Source organism: Xiphias gladius, chromosome 18 (assembly GCF_016859285.1).
Source record: "Xiphias gladius isolate SHS-SW01 ecotype Sanya breed wild chromosome 18, ASM1685928v1, whole genome shotgun sequence".
NCBI classification, from domain to species: Eukaryota; Metazoa; Chordata; class Actinopteri; order Istiophoriformes; family Xiphiidae; genus Xiphias; species Xiphias gladius.
The window spans coordinates 5,526,251-5,539,142 of NC_053417.1; the positions used below are offsets into that span (position 1 = coordinate 5,526,251).

Below are 12,892 nucleotides of genomic sequence, written 5' to 3' on the forward strand. Positions count from 1 at the left end.
GCTTCGGAGGAGGGTAGTTTCTGTTGACATGCTATTAATTCCACTTCTCTCAGCACTAAAACGTCTCTATAAATCCAGTTCACTACCTCCATTCAGCTGTGCTAGCAAGGTAGTTGCATGTACTAGCTTAATTAATAAATTAACAGTGATGTATAATGCAAGTAACAATCCTAGTAACCCTGAATCTTATTTCTCCCTATCTGCTCTAATCCTCTTGATATCTTTGCCTTCATCTTTTATTTTCTTTGCCATACATGCACACTCTCCTCTTTACAGCTCTTTATCTTCTTGTAGTTCTTATATAACATTTCTTTTCAGTCACTTTCAAGCAGTTCTTACTTTAAAACTCTACCTCCCTAAATCATGAAAATATGATGAGCATCTGTCCCATGAGATCAGACTAATGATGTTACTAAAGCTCTTGAAAAGTCATTCGCATTCATTGAGACAAGCTGAATACATTAAAATGAAGTAGGTACAATATAGGCTATGGGACTGCTTTAAGGTGAACCATGTGCAGAGTTCTTCTTGCCTCACATCTCAGACTTTTTCAGAGGCCTGTCTTTGATGAAACCTATCATGGGAGCATGGCTACAAAGGTAATAAACGGTCAAGCCAGGAGGACATTTCTATATTAAATCCGACATCCAAAGTACTGCTCTGAAATACTTCTGTGAATGTAACATCTTGCTGAGGTGAACTGATTGTAGTGAGTATACCCAGCTACTGTATGTTTCTTCCTCAGATGTTAGTTTATCAGTGCAGTGGCCTAGTACTTGGTTCTGTTGCAGTTGCTTATTTCTGGTTAGTTTGTTTCAAGTTCGGTTGGTGGTGTACTGACCCGTACCTCCATCTCCTTGAGCACGGGGTGGTCCTCAATCCCAGGGAACAGGACCCTCATTGCATAAGTCCGATAGTCTAGGAAGGGAATCCCAGCCCCGTCCAACTCCTGGGTCAGCTCATGGATGTCTGTCTGAAGCTCAGCAAAAGCTACGAAAAAGGAGGCAGATGGAGAAATAGAGATGATGTCAGTACAAAGGATGGTGAAGGATTGGCTTTGTAATCTGTCCAAAAGCTCTGCTAGCAGACCCTTGACTGTACTCAAGTTTGTTTTTGATCAAATAGTCCCATGAACCAATTATTATGTGACATACATTGATTTCAGTGAGATCTGCAGGGGTGAAGTGGATGTGGATCTTTTACCTGGAGTTCAACTAAGGTGAACTCTGACATTTGAATTTGTGCTATTGACCAAAAGCAAACAGTCTGATCTTTGAAGCGTTGGAGAGCTGAAGATTCCCAAATGGAGGAAGCCACCATAACGTATCAGCTGTGTTGCACAATCCACTTCCTCTTTAACCACAACTGTCGGAGTATAAACTGTTCCATGAAAGAAGCATTTGTAAATTGTTATGATACAGGAGTCGATAGTTTGGACACCTCTTTTGAATAAATTGTGTGAACTTACGCACTTGAGGTTTCTCCAAATTTTGGTTCAACATTTGTCTAAGCACTGCATTCCTTGTTGCTTCTCACTCCGGTGTTGACCAAAGCAGGGTGTAGAGAGAAATGTCCTGCCTCTGTGATGCAACTTGTCAGCAGCCACTTCTTTTTTCACCTGCTAGTGATCACCTTGTGCAACAAGGACCTGGGCCCATATTTATCAAACTGCTAAAAGTACAATTTTGGACTGAAGAGAAAGATAAAAGTAAAAATTCATACACTTTTACTCCAACTCGCAAATTCAAAAATAAAAAAATATTTATCAAACTTCTTCTGACTTAAAAAGCTGTTAAAATTAAAAGAGCTCCAGAGGTCTCATAAATTGGTTAAGAGTAGATCCTAGATGATAGGATCTTACACCACTTTTTTTCTTCTTTTTTTTGGCATTCATCAAGGATTAATATTTACAATCACTGTCAAGGCATCCACATTGTCTGCACCTGTCAATGTGGTGCTACCTTCTCCTTATTATATGCACTCTCTGATCCGAAGTTCTACTAGCTTGATGCTGTCAATCTGTATGATGCAAATGCTCAACCGATGGCAGTGATTACAAAGATGGACAGTGGATATAAGAATCACAACACAAGAATATGCTGAAAGTGTATGGCAGTATCCCAACAGCACCGTAAGCAGGATATATGGGTCAGATGAGGAGCCTGCCAGACACAAGAACGGAAGGTAATGCTGACAGAGAGCATGAACACTGCATAATTTCAGGTAGACTGTCTGGGTCTTTTAAAGGGGCTAGACAATAAAGCTGAAAAAAAAAGCTCTGACGAGGAAAGAAGCCCACAAAAGCAATAAATGAGAGTTGAAACACAGACAAGACAGAAGCATAAGGGGAAAACAGGGATAGGCAGCCATTAAAGCACAATAACAAATCCAGAATCAGTAATTCATATAGTTTTAGTCAAGGATATGTTCCTTTGTGTGGTTGAAAAAGCAAGTAATTTCTCTAGAATTTTGTGTCTAATTTAAAACTTCTTCACAAATCTGGATATGACACTTAAGGAAAAAACATCCACACAGCTGAAAAATGTAAGGAGCTGAATTTCGTCTTCGGTGCCTTAGCCCCGGCAAATTCGATCTTTGCTTGTCCAAAAAAAGACAAAAACACAATGGAATAAAAAGGGAAAACCAGCCCGGGGAGAAAAAAGCAGAACCAGTAAACAGAAAACAAAGTTCCTGGAAAGGAAAGACAATTAATTGCATGAGTGGATAATTATTAAGAGAGTGATGGATGAGTTTTCATGCATAATTTCCCCCAGCTGTTATTGGACTGCTTGGACCACAAGAGAGCTGGAGATGGGGGGGCAAAGAAGATAAAGGAAAGAAGAGAAAAAGAAAAAAAGGAGAAGGAAAAAAAAACAGGAGGTGAAGAAGCGAGGATGGTAAAAAAGAGAGAAAAGGAAATCCAGGGGACAGAGGACATAAGTGATTAGGACTAAGAGGAAGAAGAGCGAAAGATCAGGAGGTGAAGGTCAGACCTGAGAAGAAGTGGAAAGTAGAGTGGAGATGTGGAGATAAGAGAGGAGAAAACAAAAGAGGCAGAGCAGAAAAGGCAGCATGGGAGATTAAGGCAGAGAAGAGGAGAAAGACCAGAATGGAAAAGGATACAGTAGAAGAGAGGAAGGGTTAGATAGTGAAGGAGATACTTTAGACATTGGGTTGCTTTCATTTTCTCCAGTCCATTATCTACTCCATTTCCTCTGTCATTTTATCTTTTATTTTCTCTTCTATCCATTAATCTTTTTTTTTTATTATTATTACTCATATGGTAAATGGTTCTGCTTGAAAATGGCCTGGAAATAAGTTACACGGAGATAGAAAAAAAACTGCAACACAACAGGATACCCAAAACTTAGTTCAAAGCTCGACTATGTAACTGCAGCCATTGTAGCCATAAATATCAGTGAAAGATATGGGCACATTGAATTTCCCCAAATTTCCCTTCACTTGCCGAGATTTTAAATGAGTCAGTTGCACAGACGTCATAATAAGACGACCTGACTGAGAGCACGAGGAATGTAATAACCAGCAGATAATAGCAAATGTGTTCTGGTGGGTTTACTTCTCGATTTGCTTCTGAGATAAAAAAAAACATTAAACCGGGAACACAAAACAAGTTGGGAAATCCTACTCTACTGAGTCTCGCTCTCACCTGTTGCTGTACCATAAATCTGGTGTTACAGTCCTGGTTGAAATTATTTGCACCACTGAATTTTAAGAACAGAATTTAGCTTCAGAAATAAATGAAAATCAACCAATATTTGTATAATTTTAATACAATGTCCAAAGTTACTGAACAAAAGAAAATAGAAAAACAAAACTTGCATAATAGTGAAATTATACAAACACAAAATGTGCCCCAGACAATTATTAGCACCCTTCACTAATATTTGGTTGCAGAACCTTTGGCGACAGTGACAGCCTCTAAATGTTTGTTGTAGCTATCTAGAAGCTTCTTGCATCTGTCTGGTGATAGTTTCTGCCATTCTTCCGTTGCTATGTGTTCAAGCTCTTTTAAGTTTGCAGGAGTCCTCCTTACAATGGCAGATTTCAGCTCTCCCCAAAGGTTTTCAATGGGATTTAGGTCAGGACTCTCTGCTGTCCAGTTTAAAACAGTCCATCTTTTACTTTTCAACCATTCTTTTGTGCTGCTAGATGTGTGCTATGGATCGTTGTCCTGCTGAAAGACCCAAGACCTTCACCTAAAACCTAGTTTTCTGACACTGGGTAACACATTTCGCTCTAAAATGCCTTGCTAATCTTCTGATTTCATCATTCCTTTGATATATTCAATGCCTCCAGTACCAGAAGCAGCAAAGCAGCTCACAGCATGATAGAACCTCCACCATGTTTTACTGTAGGGTGTTCTTTTCTTATGGGCTTCATTTCATCGCCTATAAACAAACTGATGCACTACATTCCCAAAGAGCTTTGGCTTAATCTGTCCACAGAACATTGTCCCAGAAAGACCTCGGCTGATCTAAGAAAGTTTTTGCAGTCTTGCCTTTTTTTTGCCTTTTTTTCAACACTGGTGTGCTATGGAGCTCTACTTGGTTTAGTGTGCGGCGTATGTTACAAGCTGAAACCACCACTCCAGTTTGCTCCAGATAGGCCTGAAGCTTTTTAGATGTCTTGCTTGGTGTTTTTTCCATAATATGCATCAACCTTTGGAGACTTCTCTAATTACCACGTCCTGGAAGCGTCTTAAATAGTTGAATGACTGTGAAACTTCTTGATAACATTACAAACTGTTGAAACAGGGATTTCAAGATCTTTGCCAATTCCCTTGTAGCCTTTGGAATTGTCATGTTTTTTGATAATTACATTTGTGATGCTCTCAGACAGGTCTTTTGTCTTTGCCATTGTGAAAAAGAAACTGGAAACAATCAGCCCCTTTTTATGCAATAAAGCCATCATACATTAGTTAATTCAGGTCATGTGATCACTGAAAATTAAGTACATGTGAGTCTCATTTGTCTTTTATTTAGTTTGAGGAACCAATTTAAATTCATCAAAAGGGTGCCAATAGTTGTGTATTTGTATTTCATTACATGAAAGCATTTATTTTACTGTTGGTGTTCAATAGGACATTTGATTAAATATTCTGATTATACAAAATTAGTTATTTCTGGTGATATTCTAAATTCTGTACATAAAATTCAGGCGTGCCAATAATTTCAACCAGACTACATCCAGTTGATAAGTGCTTTCACTTTGGCTGCTATAAAAACTGTGTCTGGTAGGTCTTTCCTGCGAAAATCCCCATGTATTTCTGATTTAAGTGCACAGGCACAAAAAAGACTTCAGTCTACAGAAACTCTGCGAAGCGAAGTGTAAGGATGCCACAGCAAGTGTGCTTACAGTGGCATGTGAACAATGCTTTGCCCATGAATTTAATTGAAAGCCCATTTGCATTTTGTTTGGTCAGGCAGCATCTCAAAAACATCTATATTACCCCTCCTGAACTAAAACGTGACACTTGCCAGTCAACAGTTGTCATTTCTAATATGTAACTAATAATCCATGACTGATGATGTATTAGTTTGGATGATAGTGTAGAGTGTCATGTCTGCTTTTCATGGATGACTAAACCAAACGTCGCTTGTCTCTTCTCCATAAACACTCCTAGAATGAAACCAACCTCATGCACATGCGCTTTGTTTTACTACCGCACTCACAGCCGACCGCCCACTTCATCTGTTCCTCAGCCCACACGCACCGTTTTGTCTCTATGGGGCAGCTGGGAGTGCAGCAGGCGGGGCGGGGTGCTTTGGGGCGGTGGGAATAAGGCCATGCTTGACTTCCTGGAAAACTGTTGACTTATTTCTGGTGACTGGAATAGTCTCTGGCTTCTCATTGAGGAAGGAGCAGGACTTTTTTAGCTGTGTTTCTCGAAAAATACATATAGCATCTAAAAACTACAAGGTAAGAACACAATCCTGAATGAAAATGTAACCTTAGTCGGAAAATGTGCAAAGGATCTCCTTGAAACTGTTGCACGTTAAATCAAAAGCTATTGCAGGCTTTGTTTGACAACTGATCCTTGGTGGCTGATAGAGGTGTGACTGTGTCATGACTGTAGTGTAATCATACTATAACCTTCTGCCATAACTGTGTGTGCCTGTGTCATTATATCAAGTGTAAACACCTGGGCTGTCCTTACATCAGTCATCTACATGGCTACTAAGAGTCCGACCTCACATAAGTCCCCTCTCACTGCCTCTCAGCCAGGGCTGTCTCTCAGTCTCTCTCATTTACCTCTCACTCATTTTACTTCTCGTTTCTCTGCAAACAATCCCCTTGATACTTTGACCTCATATAGCCTCTCTCTCACTATCTACCTCCCAACACTGTGTATGCTCTCTGTCTTTTTCTGGCACTGTTGTGGCGTGTTTTAACTCAAACGTACAGACAGATGACCGACATATTAGATAGCTCTCTCCACCACCATCATCATCAAAACACCACGAGGAAAAATCTTTTGGAAGAATGGCGTCCATCCAGCCAGTACACTTCCAGGTCTTCTTAGAAAATCCATATCAAGGAGCACTGTAGCTTTTCTAGACTCTCTTAGTGGAACAACACTTTACTAAGCCCCTATCTAATGTTTTTTCATACCTGTGAGTGAAAACACACAGAGGCGGAAACAACCTGCTCTACATATAGCCCCATTTGTTTTGCTTGACTGTGACGATGGTAATATAACTAACCGAACTGGCCATGAGTTTCTTCTGTCATGAATAATTTCATATCAGCCCTGTATTTTCCTACATAAAATTGTTTTTTATTTGCTATGACTCAGTTATGACACACTCATGCTTTTGCCTCAGTAAAATTATACTGCAGACTCCCCGTTGTCAGCAATGAAGGCAGTATCCAACTGTAATCGATGGTGTCTCTTACTCTGTCTGCAGCTTTAGTCACAAAACTACCCATACATCTCTCTCTCTGCATTATTCTTTAGGCTATAAAATGCCCCTAGTCTACAGATATATCCTTTAACATTGCACATTCATATCATGAAACTCCAACTTCCTTTTTTTATCATGCATAGTCACTCAGCACAGCAGACCCACACAGTGTAATCAGTGTAATCAGTGTCATTGCCAGTGGCTTATCTTTAAACTAGTTTACTCAGCCAATATGTGCTGTAGGTACCATTAGATGAAGCGAGTACAGTGTGGAAATAGTGTAATTTATTACATTTGGGACGATCTATTTTATTTAGTTGAAAAGTTTATTTGATATGAATTTGAAAAAAATATAGACCCAGCGTGATATACATTAAAGAAAAATTTAAATGTTAGCCTAGCTTACCATAAAGACTAGGGAGGAGCCTCGCTCTGTCAAAAAGATCTAAAAAAATCCACCTACTAGAACCTCTAAAGCTCACTAATTAACAAGCTATATGTTGTTTGTCTTGTCTTCACCTCGAAGTTTCCAGCCAAGGTTTCCCACTTGGCCTAGCACATGACCCCCCTGTAAAACCATAATTTTTTATGTTTTTACATTGAACCTTTTGTACAGATTAAAAAAACAAGATATAATGTCTTCATTAGTGTTGGTAGATGACTTTTACTGCCTTTGGACATAGCCAGGTTAGCTGCCCCCCCCAGTTTCCAGTCTTTTTGGTAAGCTAAGCTAACTGCCTTCTGGCTGTAACAACTTCATATTTTGTGTACAAACACAACCTTGGTGTCAATCAAACTGCAGAAAACTAATAAAAACTGTCTCCTTGCAAATCTACTGGTGATTTACATAATTTTTAAAAACATGACACTTTTCAGGGTCTCTACATCAACCGAACTGTTGTGAAGTGTTTCATATATTTACACTTTTGGAGTTGAAAAACAAAATTCTATGAACAGTGACCAGAAGACAACCATACACTTTATTTACTTTCCATCTTCTAAAAATTTCATGTGTGACCTAAAGTTTGACTATTCAGTTTTTCCAACAGTTTAAGTTTTAATTCAGATAATAAATACCATGTATTGTATAATAATTAAAAAGCTGTGGAAAAAACAGTGTTCATACTGTTTCCATTGCCTACCTTCTTTACACTCAAGGGCCACTCTGGACTCCAGGTTGTCCATCTGGAGCTGAAGACGTTTCAGGGTGCGGTCAGCGTCCCTTGACTTCCTCTTATAGGCTATCAGCACAGCGATGATGACCAACAGAAGCAGGCCACCCCCGCCTCCGATGCCGATGATGGCAGGAAGCGTCAGCAGACTGTCTGAGTAGATGTGAAGAGTCCCGGGGGAGTACTCGAACCCCCCAGCACGGATCTGAAGACACAAACACAGCTGATTTTTAATGATCAAGAGAGAAAAGACAAAAGTTCCTCTAACTCCTTCATTATTCATACAGTTAGCTGCAACCTTAGACTTCTGCTGGTGGTTGCTGAGCAGCTGCATTATCAGAGCTGGAGGTTCAGTGCATTGCTCAAAAGCAAATCCACCGCACTCAGTAAGGGAGAGGAAATTTCTACCTATTTACTCTCCCGTATCAGATTTTCTTCAGCCAGTATGGGAATTTGAACTAGCACCTTCCAGGAAGACATAAAAACCCGGCAGCAGTCACCTTTCCCCGGCAGCAGATGGTTTGAAAATATTTGAGGTGGTCTTAAGAGATCAAAAGTTGGTGGTCTGATGAAAGAGAAGTTGCTTGACCCAATTTCTACCAAAAGGATGATTAAATTTTTATCTGTTCTGTACTCACTCTAAACAGGCCGATCTCTGACAGGCTAGCACTGGAGAGGCTTGCATCACCTTGGCTGTGAACATTACTTGTTTTCGATTCTTGCCTTTAGGGGAGCAGCTTCAGAGGGCCTTGATAATGAAGATCTCACAAGTTAACTTGCTCAGGCCATTTAATAATTTATATTCCTCTGCATTGTCTGCAGATACTCAGGCTCAATATTTGGATATTTGTGTTTTAAGATAGATTTTTTTTGTTAATGTTCTCGTTTATTACTGTCAACTCTAAGAAACTGATTTAGTTCAGAAAGTGAACAGTGTATGGCTGAACAAAGTTAAAACAGTGCAGTGGGGGTAGAGACAGACAGTGTTAATGTCATATACACACACACTTGGACAAGTGAAACACACACATACACACTATACACAGTCATACACAGTATAAGTAATCAAACAAAGTAATCACCAGCATTTAAATCTCTCCCCATGGAGCCTTGCTAATTATGGGAAGTCAAACACATGTAATGTTTTTGTTTTTTTTTCTGACTAACTACATTTACATTAGCGCAGTGTGTCTCAGGGAAAAGAAAACACAAGCACACACGCGCGTACACACACACACACACACACACACACATACGCAGAGCACAGGAATCCTTCAAATCAAGATATCCCCCAGGGAGGTTGATAACCGATTCAAATGAAGTTTGATTATGCACTTTGAAGTTCTTATAAGTGCACTTTCATGTTAACATTATCAAATTCTGATTAAAAAAATAAAAGAAGAAGAGAAGTTGTTATATCAATATCAATGTAGTCAATATCTACAAATTAAATTTGCAATAGTGGAGACAATTAAACTGGCTTGTATAGTATTAAGCTGCCAACTAGCTTTGTGGACATGATCAGGTTGCAAAAAATTTGGTTTGCAAAACAGGCTGAACTAAATGAATGTATAGGAAAATGGTAGCCAATTACAATATGAGTTTGGATTAATTAAGTTGTAGAAAGACCGTTTCTCACTCAAACTGATTATTCCAAGAGATTGCATGTCAGTCTGCAGATACAGTTGTAGATGTACTTTGCACCAGCTAAAGCAGCTACAGGTTTCTTGTACTTAACAGAAAGTGATACCGTATTCATGTAATCAACATCAACATATCGGACAGGCTCTTCACACATTTTAACCATTAAAGCTAGTCTCATCAAAATTGTGTCATTAGCAGCAGGTTGTATAATTTGATAGGTGTAACTCGTACTGATGAACCCACTGAGAATTATTACCCAACTCAGTAGTTCCTCTTGAACTGATGGGGCATTTTCAGCTCGCTGTTTTTGTTTTAAAGCCCGAAACTTTAATGTTTGGATTCACGCTCACAGATCTCATTACCACTTTCCACAAGCATCGGGCTGCTGTTTTCATCAAAAAAGCTCGGAGAAATCCACTGTATGCTACCTGCCCATCACCAATCAGCAGACAGACAAAAGTAGTGACCAGCCGGTGAACATAATGGAGCATTTAGCAGCTAAAGAGACAGATATTTCCCTGGGGCAAGCAGAACAGAGCTATAAAGAGGAAATATTGGATTTACATTTTTATTTATTCATTTATTTATTTATTCTGGCTTGTTGTGGTACCCACATGTGGCTAGCAAGTCAAATTGGAATTTTCATATATATCGAGACTTTTGTTGATTATCCTTTATATGCACTTAATGGGTGCCATAAAGAAGACAGCAACTAGAGCAAATTATTATATGTTATCAATGTCTGCATGGGAAGGGATTTGGGATTTCTTTTAAATTTAAACACGGGGGGAGGGGATTTCCTCTCCCACCTTTTTACAAAGGACATTTTGACATGTCAGAGTGGGAAAATCACGGGTGAAAATATTTAAATGAATGATGGCTGAATTCCATTTAGCTGCTTCAGTTTCAGCGTCCTGGTATTGTGCCTGCTGGCCTTCTGTCACACTGTCATGGCTTAGTGGGACACTTGAACAGAACAAGTGTCCCATTAATGATGGCTCTGTCGACCAGAGCAGAGGCATCATTAATGGTATTACTAACATCTGTGCTTTTCCTGTGACAGGTCAGATGTCTGCTGTGAAAAAGGACACACAATAACAAAGTCAGGAAACATACATTTGAAGGTCTCGAAAATGGCACTTCGACAGTCATTTTCTATAGCAGTTTAACATGTTTCCACATGAAACAAAATGCTGGAAGGTACTTAATTTAAATATTAGTTTGTTTTGGGGAAATGGGAAAAAAACTTGTAGGTTTTTTATGATAGAGGAGGATTTGCCTGGGTCAGCCCAAACTCTATGCCAACATATTGGAGGTAGAGTAAGACTTCAATACAAAATGTATCAATACAAAAAGCAGGTTAGATTTGTGAAATTCTGAGATATAGGGTTGCTTGTTAGCCCTCACATTGCTAATTAGCACTTATCTAATCAGAGGTCACTGGTATATCTGGTACAATTATCAGGGGGAAATGTATCCTCTGATGACTTGAATGGAGCATTGGTATAAGGAATATTAAGTCGGTGACACATTTTCTAGGCATTTTTCTATTTTTAGTCTCCTGACAGACTGAGGGACTGATGGAAGAACTTAAAGAGCTGAAGGCCAAAACAACAAACAAGTTTCTTCAAAAACTCAAGGGAGGAACACAGCTGCCAACACACAGCTGAGCATCTGTAGGGACACACAAAGACACACTGACATACACATTCAACACTTCTTACTGTAAACCCACACATGCACACATTAACACACACAAGCCCAATATGTCTGGACACCCATTGGGGTCCCCTGCATGTAGGTCATTCTACATAGGGAATATTATTGTGCCACAGCTGTGTCCTTCTCCGCATCAGCCTGCACGACATGTGCAGAGAAAAAGATGGTCGCACAAATAGAAACATATGAGTACACTTGAGAATTGGGAACACAGTGCACACACAAAAACGCACGCACGCACGCACAGAGAAGAGATAAGAACAGACAGCTCTATTTTTTCTTTGCCTATTGTCAGACGAAGGACTAACTCTGCCACCCCCGCCAACACATTGCATCGCTCCGATATTCAACATGACATTTCATTCAAAAAAAAGAGAAAGAGAAGGGTAAAAAAAAAAAAAAAAAAAAAAAAAATGAGAAGAGTTCCACCTCGGAGCTGGCTGTATCCGTCGAGAGCTATCATATTGAATTACATGGATGCGCTGTCAGTGGCTTTCTAGGTATATTGGCTGTAGCTAGCAGGGAGTAATGTCATAATGATATAGTGAAATGATTGTGAAAGGACATTGGTGATAAGTGTAAAGGGGGCAGGAGGTGGGGGGGGTACACTGGTGGGAAATTCAGACAAACAGCCAAATATATTCAGAGTGCTGAGGTCTGACATTCCTCAATACGGATGCTCCAGGAACTGCGTGGCGATTTTGAAAGTCTGTCCCTGTCAGAGTGGATCAGGGATTTCAGTCTGCACTCTGTTGACAGCTCAACACTCTGGACAAGTAAAGCTGAATGGTTGCCGCAGGACACACTTATAAGCTCCTTCTTTGACTTTTTCCTGCACTATTTCCTGCTTTATTGTGAGTTTGGAAAATGAAACACTGGAAATGAAAGTGACAAGGACGGCATTCACACCGTGAGTGGCGCTAACAAACTATTTGCAGCTTGTGACACTTCACATAGAAAACAGGAAGTAACTCAGTGATGATGTGGTGATGCTTTAGCTTGGATTTGCTGAGACTTGGACAAAATTTGCACATCAGAGAGGTTTATACAGTGAATGAGGTTCCTGGATTAAAGCTTAGAGACGAGCTTAGTGTCTGCATATCAGTGGCATTCTGGAGAAACAATTCTATTCTTAATACCACCTTTTATGTTTCTGCATAACTCCAGGACAGAGCTCCACTGCTGACAGTGCCTTGTCAGGGACATAAACTGTAGCAGACGTGGATAATCATACACTTTTCTTATCTCTTAGCCGGTACGACATACATCATTTAGCTCTCTGTTTGTCCACATTCGGTTTTAGTTCATTTTCTAGTCTTATGAATAAATGTTTCGAGCTCGCAGGATCAGGTATCCTATTATAACACTGTTAATTAGTTATGTCAAAAGGTAAATAACCCTTTGCTGGTAGTATATTGAAAAAAAAAAAAA

General features: G+C 39.6%; 1 protein-coding gene across 5 annotated transcripts in view; it reads right to left on the reverse strand.

Annotated features, from left to right (window-relative positions):
• The window catches only part of LOC120804386 (plexin-A1-like), a 302,292-nt gene that overhangs the window by 27,642 nt on the left and 261,758 nt on the right, over positions 1–12,892 (reverse strand). For 4 of the 5 annotated variants that reach the window (XR_005709443.1, XM_040153823.1, XM_040153825.1 and 1 more), the window contains exons 21-22: positions 8,069–8,303; positions 842–990 (exon numbers count right to left, since the gene is read on the reverse strand). Coding sequence is in view for 4 of the 5 variants with exons in the window: in XM_040153823.1 (XP_040009757.1) it covers positions 842–990; positions 8,069–8,303 (384 nt within the window). In the remaining variant the exon portion in view is untranslated. The remainder of the gene's footprint in view (positions 1–841; positions 991–8,068; positions 8,304–12,892) is intronic. The other variant, XM_040153824.1, reaches the window with a different exon arrangement.